The following is a 14,499-nucleotide window of genomic DNA, read 5'->3' on the forward strand; positions in this document are numbered from 1 at the left end:
TAGAAATTAGCATGTGGATATTATTCTATTTTAAAAATATCAAAAATGACAAGTATTAAAACTTATGAGATATTGACTTGTGACAAAATTGATCTTCATTTATTATATTAGAGATATTTCTAACATTAAAAATACAAAACTTAAAATTAAAATAACTAAAAATTGCGGCCTCGAAGTTATATTTTATTTTGATTTCTTCGCAAAGGTTTTTCCAAAAAATAAATAACTTAAAATTACAATAATTATTTTTTTTAACTTTAATTTATTCTTGATTCAACTTATTATAAGATCCTAAGACTTTTTTTTTGTAGCATTCATATTTTTTTATTATCGTTGTTGAAGTATCTTATCATGCCGACTACTTGATGATAAAGTGGACTTAACGGATTTACCTTTTGCTGCTTTCTTGGCTACATTTGAACCAATTGGACGAGTTAAAACTTGAGTATCATCCATGTTGATAAAACCTTCTACACTAGATGAAGTTCTACACGCCCCAGATCCACACGGAGCTTGCAGGTTGCCATTTTCGTTCATTTTTAATTTAACAATGTTCCAAATGTGCTCATGGCCAAATCGACTGTGAATATTGCATGATATTGCACAAAAGATGCCTTGCTTGGATGTTCTTGAGACCATCCGCTAAGGTCTTGGCTTTTCAACACCGTATATTATATGAATTAATATTCAACGCAACAACTAGTTTTTTCATGCAATGTCAATGGGTTTTTAGGTTTGTTGATTTCTTAACACACTTGACGTGTTGTTTTCTTCAAGGTATGTGAATATTAGCACCGAAAATTCTTTTTCGTGTTGTGATGCGCCAATAATGCTAGTAATGCTATCTTCTACAAAGTGAAGCCAAACATTTTCCAAAATTATTTATTTATTTTTGCTCCAATAGATTTTGTTGGATTTTCATATTTTGATGGTGGGAATAACTTCTTGAGTATGTTCCATGTTTGGATTACAAATAAGTCACGAGCAATTTACGTATTTGAAATTTTGATATAGGGAATTCAGGGATGGAGAGTACGTGGAATTTTCAGGTGGAATATTTGGGTCTGACGAAGTTTGGTATTAGGAGAATTGGGATTTTTTTTTGGTGAAAGATTTGGGTATAAAAATTTTGGTTTTAAAGTTTGAGGAAGATTTGGGTATGGAAAATTTGGGTGTGAAAGATTTGCATACGGGAATAGATTTTCTTGAGGATTTGGTTTTGGAGTATTGTTCACATTTTCAGCATCATGAGATTTTAACAAATTTATATACTACAGTTCATAATTTTCAAAATCCACTGAGTATATAAGAGAATAAGAATGATAACTAGCTCGGTTACGACCAGGGTTTATGTCAATGACTGTCCAGGGAAGACCATTCATTAAATGTTGTGTTTCTGCAACATCAACACTAAGCTTTCCTCAATATAAACTATAAACTGAATTCATGGAATGATTTACTAACTATAAAAGATGATAATTAAAAGTGTATAATTAGAATTTTCAAGCATAAGTGCTTTGTAGTGAAGGTCAACTTTGCAAATTTTGAGGGCATGATTATTAATTTCAAAATCAACCCCCAACATATCTTCGGGTGTTTGTGTAAAAAATGGACCAAAAAACAGATTCGAGTTGTATCCATCCTTATGAGGTTTTAAATAATCTAAAAGGTTCCAAATAATAACTTGGTTCAAGCATACATTGTATTTCCTAATTTCTTCTTATTAGGACATTAAAATTGACATTGCTATAATTGGATGGATTTTAGAACGTATAATGTTGTAACAAACATCTCAACAAAAGCAACTTGCTATTTTTTTTTACATTTATCAGTCAATTATACTTTTATTTTTTGTTGTTTTAAATAATGGTAGCAACATATATACCACATATTCCCAGCCATGCTTCTCAACAAATGCTTTCGCTGCATCCTCACTTTCAAAACTAAGTCCTCCTTCACCAACATTAGCATAGATGTCCAGCCCATTAATGGATTCTCCCACCTAAGAAATAAACTGAAAAAAAAAAAACAGGATGTTATTTGTTACTATTTATTTCATTTGGACTTATAAATTAAAATAAAAACTAAAAATCAATGCAAGAAAATTAGAATAAACATCATTAAAAAAATAATATTACTATACTAGTTAACATGTTGTACAACCTGTTTCAAGATTCTTTATTTAAAGATTCTTTATTTGGATAATTTATGATTTTCTTACAAATGTTATATGGTGTAAGTAAGGATAAAGACAAAGATGAAGCAACTTACATATTGAAAAAGCTGACTGATAACACTCTAGAATCGTTCTTGCATCATCGCGGGTGGCCCTTGACCTTGTGCATATGCCGGGAAGTAGGGTGATGATGGGACTTGTACATCCTCCTTGCTCATTCAGTATTATTAATCTATCATTAGTATTTACCAAACATACCGAAAAATAAAAAAAATCATAATAATCCTATTCCTACCTAATGGACCATACTCCATGCCTCGAATTCTTGTTAACTGATGAATAATCACCAGAATAAATAACTTCAGTCGCTTAGCAGGTGTTGCCCTGAAGGGGTGATATCGACATATTACCCTTCAGATAGGTGTTGACAGCATGTTGTGGTGCAATCAATGTTCGTGGAAGGAGAAGGGTAGCAATGGCGTTGTAGAAGAAAAAGGAAGCGGTGGGAATGACTGATATTTGATAAGAGGGATGGCGGTTTATGAGAGGCTGGCTCCCACTAAGAAATCATTGAACCCAAAATCAAGAAAAAGCAAGGAAAAGAAGCGAAAGCAGAGAGTAAAAATCCCTAACCAGACCCACCATGTAAACGGAGAGACTAATCTCGGCAACGTCCTTGCTTTCAGATCAATGACAACTCCCTGTCGATCGATCTCTGCTTGGTGCGCTTTCCGGTCACGAACATGATCATGGAAGGGTTTAAAGGAACGATATAATTGGTGGATGGTCCATCATCCTGTAAAAAGAAGAGCACAACAGACTGAAGGAATTGTATATGAGATAAGAAGAAAACGAAAGGTGAAGTAACAAAAATTGGAGATAGTTTTCGTTCGTGATGATTTACCTGATGAGAGGTTTGGTTTTTGTGATTAGAGGCAGTGATGGCAGTTGTGGCGGAAGTGCCGGCGATGGAGGCAGCTAAGAAACGGAAGTTGGAGATGACGATGGATGTAAGAAATCACACACATCTTCTTCTCGATCATGGCGGAGATGAAGGCGGTGGTTCGGATGGTGGTGGCGATGAGCATCAGCGGAGGAAGGAAGATAGAGAAACACAAGGTTTGGATAAGAAGCAGCGGAAGGAAGAACCTGGAAGGATCGATTAAGCGGATGTGGGGATAAAATGCCCTGTAAACCTCATAAAATGTAAATGTAGTCATGTAATGCATCTGCTTAGTCAAGATCCCCTTAATAAATATTCAAGTGCATTACAAAGTTGTACATGTATGAATAATATTCTTTCGTGGGTCATGTTTTGAAGAGAAGCAAGAATGAATCTCATAAAATCATTAATATTAGCAGGAGATGACGTGAGATTTGCTGTAAATAAGTAAATGGAAAATGAATCATGAGGGTAACCAACTGTTGCATTTGTTCTCATTTGGTCATTTTCCTTTTTTTTTGTACTTAATATACCATCGAACTTGTTGTTTGTGTTCACTATAACCTTTTGACCGACTATGGTGAATACAAACAATAAGTTTGATAGTATATTGAGTACAAAAAAATGAAAGTGAGCAAATGAAAACAAACACAACAATTAATTACTCTTAAGAGTCATTTTCCCTTCCTTTTATAAGAACAAGGTGTAATGCTCCATTCCCGAGTTAAATTAAATAATAATAAAAAATAAGGAATCGGAAAGATTTAGAATAATCATTGCTTATGAATGTATTTATTTGAAAGAAAAGAAAAAGAGATTCATGATAATTTTTCATACAAATTCTCTTCCGAAGTCTAAAGAAACCAAATAAAAAGAAAAGAATCAATTCATTTCTTTTTTTTAACTTGTTTTATATATTCATTTTTTTTCTTCTTTTCTCCCATTATATATTCTTTTCTTTGATTCGTTTACTTTTTTCTCATTATATATTCTTATCTTATGTCTAAGTAGTTTACCTTTGATTTGTTTTCTTTTCTCTCATTATATATTCTTATCTTATGTCAAGTAGTTTACCATTTCATTATTTTCATACCGAGACAGGTTTTGGGGCAAGAAGTAGTTGACAACGTTTCCATCGCCTGAGTTTCGTAGTTGAACATTCTTTCCAATTGTACGGAGCATATATCATGGTGGCAAGAAAGTTCCTCATCCACCACCAAGATTCCAACTTCGACGTCGACTACGACACCGAAGATGGTTTTGAAGTCTTCAAATTCCAGTTGTTTTCCCTCACGGCAGTTCCTCCAGATGAGCAAAAGGTCGATCATCTTCTCTTTAGTTACTAATTGGAATTACGATCTCCCGATAAGTTGAATGTCTATGGAATTATACGTTTACTGATGATTAATCCGATTTGTACTTGAAGATACTCGGAGGTGACGACGATCGAGTTATTTCCGATGACTCTGATCTCATTGCAGTATCCGATAAGCTTAGATTGGTTTCAATTAAAGACGAAAACCCTCAATTGGGTTCTGAGATAGTGAAATCTGATGAAGAGCTAGCTCGAATGTTGCAGGTATGGAAAGAACTCCATTGATCAAGCTCAATTTTGTTAGCACATTTTAGGTAGATATTATTAAAATTAGGTATTTCTTACCTGTTTGTGTAAGAAATGCATACCCTAGAGTTGACAAAAAGTGAATTTATTGTTTCAATTAAGTGCTTCTTATGATTACAGGCAGAAGAAGAAGCGCTTATGTTTCAGCAGTTTGGTGTTAGTCAAGACAGCAGGCAGTTTGAACAGAGAATCAGGCCTTATGTAGATCAAGTTCTTCTGGTAATATCCACTCTCTCTGCTCTTTCTTCTACATAATAAATTCTATGAAGTCAAAAGTTAAAACCATGTGTCTGATGTTATGTCCATGTAGTATGAAGACACACGTCGCCAAGAGGCTGCAAGGAAGACAGTTCCTGTGGAGAAGCTTGAGGAGAAAGCATTAGTTGCTTTAGCTAAGGTTCAAGTTTCCATGTTTTTATTCTAAAGTGTGAAATGCCCTTCATATTTGTGTGTGGAAAAGAACTAGAAACGTTTTTCCCCTTAAACAAATTTACAATGTGCTTAGGTTTGGTTTCTTTTTTACTTAATGCAGAAAGAACAATTTAGACCTAACATAGAGACTCAAGACATTGAGGCCATTCCATTTATCCTGTCCATAATCTAATTGTTTTTTCTGAATATTTTGCACTTAACTTGATATCTTTCATTACATATATTACCTTTTTGAGCATAAGAATTATCGAAGCCTGATAAGTCATTTTTCTTACATGTATGGTCTTTTTTTTTTTTTAGGAGGGGAACTTCAAGCCATCAAAAAGTGAGCTTGATCATGCATTCCTGCTTCAACTTCTTTTCTGGTTCAAACAGACATTTAAGTTAGTTTTTTTTTTTTTTACTTTCTGCTCTCCATTTTGAATTCTATAAAGTGTGCAATATGTGGATTCTTTGACCCATTATGTTGTAGCATTGTACTTTCATTTCTTCTTATTAAAGCATTTTACTGTTAAACAGACTCTTTTTTTTGCAAAGTTCATTGCTATTTCTGGTATTTAGCCTTAGGTTTTATCATTGTAATCTAAAGTTATGTTACTTATCTTTGTAATTTCTTTTTTGTAAAAAATTTAGGTGGGTAAATTCACCTCCTTGTGAAAATTGTGGCAATGAAACTATCAATCAAGGAATGGGTGCACCAAATTCTTCAGAAACTGCATATGGAGCTTCTCGAGTTGAACTTTATCGGTATAAAAAAAGATTATTTCTTGTTTAATTTAATCCCTTTCTTTTCTTTATTTTCTCATATGTATCTTTCCTTGAACCAGTTGTAGATCATGTTCAAGAATCACCCGTTTTCCACGGTATAATGATCCTATAAAGGTACACTATTTTTTTTTTTTTTAATTTTTTAAAATCACTTTCTGATTCTTTAACTCATGTTATCTTTCATGGTGTAGCTTCTTGAAACAAAGAAGGGTCGTTGTGGGGAGTGGGCCAATTGTTTCTCACTCTATTGCCGATCCTTTGGCTATGAAACTCGTTTGGTAAGAGTTTAGGGACTGTTTAGTAATTGTTAGAAATTTCAAGGGGCTTTTTGCTCTTAGTCAAAACTTGAGGGGTTGATTTTAATTAGAGAATGGTTTCCTTCTCAGATATTGGATTTCACAGATCACGTGTGGACAGAATGCTATTCAATGGTTTTGGGAAGGTAAATTAAAACACCAAAAACATCAATTTCATATCCTTTTTTTTTAAACACTAAGTTGCATGTTTTTTTTTTTAAAATATTACAGATGGATGCATCTTGATCCATGTGAAGGAATATATGATACTCCATTACTATATGAAAAAGGGTACCTTCTCAGTTTCTCTCCATTACCTTTTCATATTATGTTATTGAATTTCAGTATCTAGTTGTTTTGTCAAGGGCAAATTGTGGAAAATAGCAATCAATGCTATGTGGCATTTTCATTTATTTTTAAAGATTCAATTTGTTGTTTTAATTAATTCCTTTTATTTACTTATGCAAACACAAAACCCATAAACATTCTCTCCATTATATTATAGTATATATTAAAAGCAAAGTTCTTAGTAATAGTATAGTTTTATACTTTTGGACTTTTGCCACAAAAGTTTCCTATTTTACACTTTGGCCACAAAGTATAGTTTTAGGGTTTTAGATTTTAGCCACAAAAGTTTGTTGATTTACATTTTGGTCACAAAACTTTCTTACAAAAATGATCCTTACCTAATACAAAGTTTACAGATTACACCTAATATCATCCTAGTTGACATTAACAAACAAGAGATTAAAAAGAAAACACACATCATTGTTTGTTATGCACAAGGCCAGATGATGTGGCCGATGACATGGCAACAACCATTGCCACGTCATCATGTTTATAGGTTACAATTGTTGGTAAAAAAAAAACAAAGTATGTTGCCTATTGTGGTAAAAATGGTAAATTACATTTCTATCTATATTTACAATGACTTTTCTTTTCATTATAGGTGGAACAAGAAATTGAATTATACAATTGCAATTTCAAGAGATGGAGTCTATGATGTCACTAAACGTTACACAAGAAAGTGGCATGAAGTTCTATCGCGTAGAAACCTAATCACAGAGTCTGCTCTACCCTATGTTTTAAAGAATATAACAAGAGAATGTAGAAAGAACATGAAAATTTCCATTTCTACCCTTGATGAACGTGACCAAAATGAAGCAAAAGAGCTAGAAAAAAACCTACATTCTCAAGAAAATGACACCATCTCATTACCAGGGAGACTAAGTGGGGACAAAGAATGGAGAACATTAAGATCAGAACTCGGTTCCACTTCTTTAAGTTCATCTTCTTGTCCAATTAGAAAAATTACAGATGATCATGTTTCAAAGATCTATGATGCATTCTCTCCTTTTATATCTCGATTGGTTGAATTATCTTCCAAACATAAGGCGATTGAAGGGGTTCATTTTGTGAGAGGGGTTTTGATTGATCTCAAAAAGAGCCCTTTTAAAAGAAGGAGAGTTGTGATTGATTCAAATGAGTTCTTTATTCGGGAACTTTTGCCTTCTTTTGAAATGATGCTTGATGCTCTTTCTTTGAAAAGTAATGTGGAAGAAAATGGAAGAAAAGTTGAAATTTGTTTAAGGGATGATCCTGTGAGAACATCGATTGCATTGCCTGTTGTTTTTCATGCAATTGATGATGTGGTTTTTAATATTAAAAAATGTGATGAGTTTATAAAATCTTCGGTTTCTTGGCCTTTAGTGAAGGTAAATAGAATATGTTGTGGATCTGTTCTTGCTAGTGGAGAGGAGCTACCTTTTGGAATTGTAAGTAACTTATATTTTACTTTTTATTTTTAAATTAATGGTTTCATCAACTTTAGATATTTTGTTCAATGGATTTTTATTGATATAATTTTGAAAAATTGTAGGCGACATCTGCATTTGATGGAACCCGTGTGTCTAAATGGGAAGAACCAAATGGAGCAAAAGGTATTCACATTTATAAAATTGCTTATTAATAATTTAATCTTAAATTTTTTTTGAAGTTTAGTTAAATTATTTTTCATTATTTTGTGGTAGAAGCATTTTTTATTATAAGTTTATTATGAGATTTCATGGTATTGCTTTTGATTTAATTTTTTCATCGTTGGTAAACATTCTTTTTGAAAGTGATAAACAAGCATAACCGACTTAGTGAGGAAAATTACCAGAATACCCTTATATCTCTCTTTATTACAGAACTACAAAAGTAGAAAGTCAAACATTGTAAAAGAGTCAACAGAAGTCAAAGTCAAACAGCTACTCTTTTCAATTTCTTTCTTGCCTATGTAAAAACCTCAATGGAGGTTTAACAATACATTATAATTTGAAAAATCTACACAGTTGTATTCAAAATTGCTTTGTATTTGGATGACATTGTTATAAGTAGATATTTCAAAGCACAATGGTTAAATAATAAATAGGAAGAAATGAAAGTAGAATGCTATAATAAACAAATCAATGAGAGTACGCATGTTGCCATTTATTACATTTAACCTTAAATTGAAAAAGTAAACATGATATATTATATGTATGAATATTATAATATATTGTACAAATTCATGTATGCTTATCTTGTTAAGTATTTCTTGAAGAAAAATGAAATAGAAAAGGCTCATTTTTTCTGAACTGTTTACTCTAACCTTGCATAATGAAAAAGAAATGCATGAAAAGTTGCTCATTTCACAATTTAAAATGTGTAAACTAATTAAAAGGATTTATTAAATATTGTAGGGTGTTGGTTAATATACAAAGCAAAAGATGCTGAGGTCTATGAACTGTGTTCATATGAATTAATGTCAGCCAATGATGCTCCAGAAAGAGATCCAAGGGACTGGTATATTTGTTTTACAACCATTTTTTTCACACTTTCGCCACACAACTATGACCATTTGGCAAAAATGGCCCCTCCACTATGACACTTGCATAATAGCACATATTATCAATCACATGTGTAGCTAGTTGATTTTTTTTTTAAAAAAAAATTCTTTCAGGGTAATTGAAGGTAGTGATGATGGAGGTGCCAGCTGGCGTATTTTGGATGAACAAACTGCTCAAATGTTTGACAACCGTTTCCAGCGAAAAGCATATAAGGTCAAGCTGCAAGGATTCTTTGCAAATGTATTTAGGTAAAAAAATATATATATTCTTTTTGATCCTCCTATCTTACCGAGTAAAGTAAGTTTTCAGTGCTAATTGCAAGAAATAGCAACATTACTTACATAGTTACATGTATCTATGTATTATTAGTATTGTACTAATTGAAGAAGTTGCAGGTTACGGTTTCTAGCAGTTCGTGATGGACAAACGAATTCACGGTTCCAAATAGGAAGCATCGACTTATTCGCAAGTGGAAATGTGAAGTAAGAGTTTTTATAATGAATAATGAACCAATAACAGTTGGAATTCAACTAAAATGTTGTAATGAATCCTTTCAACATTCCCTTATCGTTACTTTCCTCTATTTTCTTCTTATACAATATATAGTATTGTGGGGAATGAGGATGGAAAAACTTTAAGTTGAGCACCATAAAGAGTGTGTAGAGGTTCTTGTCTTGGATAACTTTTGTTGATGGAGAGTTGTAAGATCAAAATAATTAATACATTTAATATTATCAATATATGGATTTAGGGTGTGTTTGGCAGAACTGGCTGGAAGTTGGAAGCTTGTAGCTGGTAGCTTTAGCCTTTAAGTTGTAGTTTTTATTTGGGAAAATGTAAATTTAGCCCTACAAACTTTTCTCCCTTTTTTTAAAAAAATCACTTAATTTTTTTTTTGTACTCTAGGGGAATTAAGTAGATGTTTACTTGCTAAGTTAGTCATTTTACCCATTATAATAAGTTTGTATTGTCATGTGTTAACTAATTGGTGGTGTGGATGCTACAGTAACACTGACTCGGTGCCACTGTAGCACCATTGGTCCCCAAGTTTGCCACATTAAGGTGCTCGTCCCCACTATATAAAAAGTGCAAACCCTAAATGAGATAAACCTTACGACTTTGTTACCTAAAAAGATATTTGTTTCCACATTGTTGTCAATTGTTTTATTTTTTCTACTATTAGATGTCTCGTTCAGAACCCTTATTGTGATTTTCGAGAGGCGGACCCTACTGATTATGAGCCACTAGCCATGAAAACTCAGGTTGAACCGGAGCAAATGAAGGGGGGCATGCAAGCGCAGCCGTCGGAGCAAACGAAGGCAGACATGGCGGACGTGCAAGCGCAGCCGTCAGAGGCGGACGTGCAAGCGCAACCGTCAGAGTTGAAGGCACGAATTGATGTGATGAAGAAGATTGTGATGGTGGTGTTGGTGTTGGTGATTGGAATGGCAGTTGGTGTTGGGTGGACGTAGATGTATGGGTAAAAGATGGCGATTTTAGGGTTTTTAGGTTGGAATCGTAGTTGTGTTTGTGTTTTTTATTAATTTCGCCGGTAGTAGCTATTTCTTTTCGGTGGTTTTTTTTATTATGGATAAAAAACAATCTTTTTTCGGGGGCTTTAATGTATTACACATGGCAATCTCATTTATTGGCGTGGCACCGACTTTGCTTACAAGGGAATGGTTTTTGGTGATAGGACAAAAAACGACTGACTTACCAGTTTCTTTCCTTAATTCCCTTAGAGTACCAAAAAAAAAAAAAAATTAAGCGACCTTTTAAAACAAACGTGAAAAGTTTGTAGGGCTAAGGCTGTGTTTGGCGCCTACAGTTAGCTAAAAAGCTAGTTTATTTTTCGAGATTTTTTAACTTGTGTTTAGCAAGCCAAAAAGTAGCTTATAAGTTAGCTTTTTAAAAAGCTACTTAGACTAACTTTTTAGAAGTGTTTTTTTTTTTTTAAATTTTCAAATATACCGCTTAATTACTTATAAAAACACATTTTTTTAAATGTCATTTTATATTTTTCAGCTAGTTTCACTAAACGTTATTTTTTATCAGTTAGCTTTTCAGTTATCAACTAACTTTTTATTTAACAGCTAGTTTTTCAGCTAGTACGCCAAACATAGCCTAAATTAAAATTTTTCCTTTTTATTTGTACATGTATGTTTGGCAAAATTAGCTGTTAGTTTTTAAGAGTGTAAAATTTCATGAAAATCAAAATGTAAAAGCTCACAAAAGCTACTTGAAGGATTATGATATTTTCGTTTAAAATAAAATTTAAAAGCTCAGTTGCTAAACGTAACTTTTTGTTTTTTAAGAAATTTTCTTGGCTCCCACAAAGCTATGTGCCGAATACGCCATAATATATATATATATATATATATATATATATATATATATATATATATATATATATATATAATTTTTCTGTGGGCAAATTAAATATCTTTCATTCTTTACATGACCAAAACGAACTTGAAAACCCAGAAGCTGACAAAACTGAAAAACCAAAATCACAACGGAAACCTTGGTTTGATTTTTGAGTTTTGAGTAAATTACACGAATGGTCCCTATGGTTTAGGGTAATTTGCACGCTTGGTTCCTAACTTATTTTTTTAACTCGGATGGTTCCTATTGTTTTTTTTGTTACGCGCTTGGTCTCTGTGTTACCTAAAAAGACTATCTTTCCATTGATTTTTTAATTTATTTAAATAAACACACCCCCAACCCCACCCATTCACCTTACCTTACCTATCCCGCCATTTTTTCTCTATTTAAATAATAGATTTTTAGGTAAGACAAGGATCAAGCGCCTAACAAAAACAAACAGTAGGGACCAAGCGTGTAACAAAAACAAAAAGTAGGGACCTTCCGAATTAAAAAATAAGTTAGGGACCAAACGTGCAAATTACCCTAAACCATAGGGACCATTCGTGTAATTTACTCTTGAGTTTTTTAAAAACCAAAAATTTCGTTTTGGGATCGGTTTCAGAAATTCTAGAAACCAAAAAGAATTGAACCGAACCGGAATTATGAAATTACATAAAATTATACATATATTATTGTAACATACACGTTCAGTTATCGTGTATTGTAAATTATAAAAGTGAATAATATTACAAAATATTATGTAAATTTGAATGTTGAGTTCTAACAGATGGTTTTTATTATAAATAAAGTAAAACTATGCTTAGAATCATTCAGAAGGTATTAGAAGTCTTATGAGATTCCAATCAAATGCCATATAGTGAAATTTAGCGAAAATATAAAATTTGAAATAAGTAAAATTTTATTATTCAAAGTTGTAAAGAATCTCGTTAGAAAAGTTTAGACGAAAACCTCGTCGAAATCCGAGTTATAACAAAGAAGTTATGACCAATTGAAGATCCGTCACAAATCCGGCAAACACTATGTCGCGTAAAAATTTAGTTTTCGATAAACTACTTTTTAGCATTAGTGATCTAAATGAAAGTTGTAGAACTCGTTAAAATAATAAACTTTCATATAAAGAACTTTTAAATCTGACTTTGTATGAGGAAGTTATGATTTTTCTAAGTTTCGGATTAGCGGTAGACAGCTAAAAACTCGAAATAAAGATCGAGCGATATTTAACCGACACAACCTAAACGAGAATCAAAGGTGTCGTCAATAGTAGTACAACGGTAAAAAGTCTGAAGAAAACGGACGTCGGATGAAGAAGTTATAAATTTTTAAAGGATTTTCCTCTCCCGATTTGTTAAAAATAATAATATTAAAATAAAAGTCAAAATTAGCCGACGAAGTCTAAACAAAAGTTGTAGAGCATTGTTTTAGCTACGCGTGCATATAAAGAACATCAAAAAGGGAGTCCGTATGCGAAAGTTATGGATTTTAGAAGATTTGGGCATAATTTCCGAGAATTTTCGCATGAACAGTACCGGCCACGTCACCCGCTCTCGCGAACCGCCCCGTGTCCGACCCGATGACACGTCCGAAGCAGTGGTCGAAACCGATACCGATGCGTGTTGCCTTCGGATTGGACCGAAGCTGCGGCCCAACCAGCATCCGACGCGCCTCGCACCCGGTGGTGCCTTCCGAACCTCGCCTCACATCCGGATTAGAGCCTCCATCCAGCTGCCGCGTGTACCGAGCCTCACAGCCTCGCGACACCTGCCCTCCTTCCCTCTTGCTTCGGATCCGAGGCTCGCACCTATATAAAGGGTGCGAGACCTCCCGGGTATTTTTGAGAAAATTGCCAAATTTCACCCTTTAACCTATATTTCTTTCATTCCATCTTCCCCCGAAGCCTCGAGATCAGTGAAAGGACTTAGATTCACGTTGGTACTGGTATGTAGCCTCTGTCCATGTAGAACGTGTCTCTGTAAGAGAATGATTTCTATTCCATGGTGTTGGCAAATGGTTAGACAGGTCTATAAGCCTGAAATCTACCAAAATGTTAATTAGAAATTATATGTCTTCTGTGCCATTTGGGCCGAAGCTTTATTGATGTATATCAAGTTTGGAAATTGTTATGTCTCATTGATTATATATCTTTGAATCAAGTCATTGATTGATATGGAAAGTTTGTCACGTGATTCACATATGCCCTTGTTGTTTCTTGTTCCTCTTTGCTTCTGCCATATTGTAATATGTATATGACATAACGTTATATTGCATCTATTATTGAACTTAATAAGCGTCACCACTTACCCTCTCAATGTTTTAATATATTGCAGGTAATAAGAATCCAGTATAGCTTTATACTGTTGGAAGAATTAAAATAGCTTATACTATTACTTCTGTATTTAAGTTTTAGTATGTATAAAATATACAATATCCTGGGTAGTTTTGTAATAAACTTAAACTTAGTCGGTTTGTATCCAGTCATTTGTAAATAAATTATCAATGTAAAATATTATTTGTGAATATGCATGTAGCATGTTTTGGAGTAACAACTGTTCTAATATTATGAAAATGAGGGTCTTTCTATTATATACGTATTTTATTATAATGTTGTGAAAACTCCACAAGTACTTAATTATCCAAATGGTTAAGGCACTGAACACTTAAAGCGGGATGCCCAGTTTCAAATGTTGGCTTTTGACATGATGGGTTTTATTTTGTTTGACAATTGCTTATCCTATACCTTTTCCAAATTGTTTCTCTTAATTCTCAAATTTGTCCCACATTGGACAAAACATGAAACATAGGTCCTATTCATCTTTTACATAAGCAACACTAGCAAATCAATTCTTAGCAAGTTAAAGTTTTGTACATGTTTTCTGCAACATCCATAAAATTCGAGCCAGTTTAAAACTTTTTAAATCATTTAAAATCATCCAGTCATTACAATTTGTTTTCAAAATAGTTTAAACATTAGAGTTCCTAGAAATCATAATCATCAATCGAGGAAGTGT

At 33.2% G+C, this 14,499-nt stretch overlaps 1 protein-coding gene and 1 long non-coding RNA gene across 6 annotated transcripts; one reads left to right on the forward strand and one right to left on the reverse strand.

The window, feature by feature from the left end:
* Nucleotides 1–1,699: 1,699 nt before the first annotated feature.
* Nucleotides 1,700–3,449, reverse strand: LOC145100644 (uncharacterized). Of its 3 annotated transcripts, XR_013705177.1 has the most exons (5): nt 3,081–3,449; nt 2,819–2,972; nt 2,472–2,735; nt 2,272–2,385; nt 1,700–2,014 (listed from the first exon to the last, which is right to left on the reverse strand). It is a non-coding gene; the product is annotated as an uncharacterized LOC145100644 (long non-coding RNA). The 3 variants fall into 3 exon arrangements; XR_013705175.1 differs by having other exon boundaries at nt 2,272–2,735; XR_013705176.1 differs by having other exon boundaries at nt 2,272–2,735; nt 2,819–2,996.
* A 722-nt stretch (nt 3,450–4,171) lies between these two features.
* PNG1 (peptide-N-glycanase 1) lies at nt 4,172–10,750 on the forward strand. 3 transcript variants are annotated; one of them, XM_079034650.1, is made up of 16 exons: nt 4,172–4,438; nt 4,546–4,698; nt 4,861–4,959; nt 5,051–5,137; nt 5,473–5,555; nt 5,806–5,919; nt 6,000–6,054; nt 6,132–6,218; nt 6,327–6,382; nt 6,468–6,527; nt 7,186–8,011; nt 8,116–8,176; nt 8,960–9,062; nt 9,220–9,354; nt 9,502–9,588; nt 10,290–10,750. In XM_079034650.1, exons 1-16 carry the CDS (start codon nt 4,307–4,309, stop codon nt 10,576–10,578), a joined length of 2,427 nt encoding a protein of 808 aa, XP_078890776.1. In that variant the 5' UTR covers nt 4,172–4,306; the 3' UTR covers nt 10,579–10,750. The 3 variants fall into 3 exon arrangements, with proteins under 3 accessions (XP_078890776.1, XP_078890778.1, XP_078890777.1); XM_079034652.1 differs by having other exon boundaries at nt 4,173–4,438; nt 10,369–10,535; XM_079034651.1 differs by having other exon boundaries at nt 4,173–4,438; nt 10,355–10,506.
* Nucleotides 10,751–14,499: the final 3,749 nt, after the last annotated feature.

The sequence above is a fragment of the Lactuca serriola genome, chromosome 4 (genome assembly GCF_051521515.1).
Source record: "Lactuca serriola cultivar US96UC23 chromosome 4, Lser_US96UC23_V15, whole genome shotgun sequence".
In the NCBI taxonomy this organism is placed as follows: domain Eukaryota; kingdom Viridiplantae; phylum Streptophyta; class Magnoliopsida; order Asterales; family Asteraceae; genus Lactuca; species Lactuca serriola.

Bases quoted from the DNA above. Each gene is read 5' to 3' on its own strand.
- PNG1 (XM_079034650.1), top strand. From the start codon at position 4,307: ATGGTGGCAAGAAAGTTCCTCATCCACCACCAAGATTCCAACTTCGAC. The intron at 6,055-6,131 runs GTACACTATTTT...TTCATGGTGTAG, and splicing joins GGTATAATGATCCTATAAAG to CTTCTTGAAACAAAGAAGGG. The intron at 8,177-8,959 runs GTATTCACATTT...TAAATATTGTAG, and splicing joins AGAACCAAATGGAGCAAAAG to GGTGTTGGTTAATATACAAA.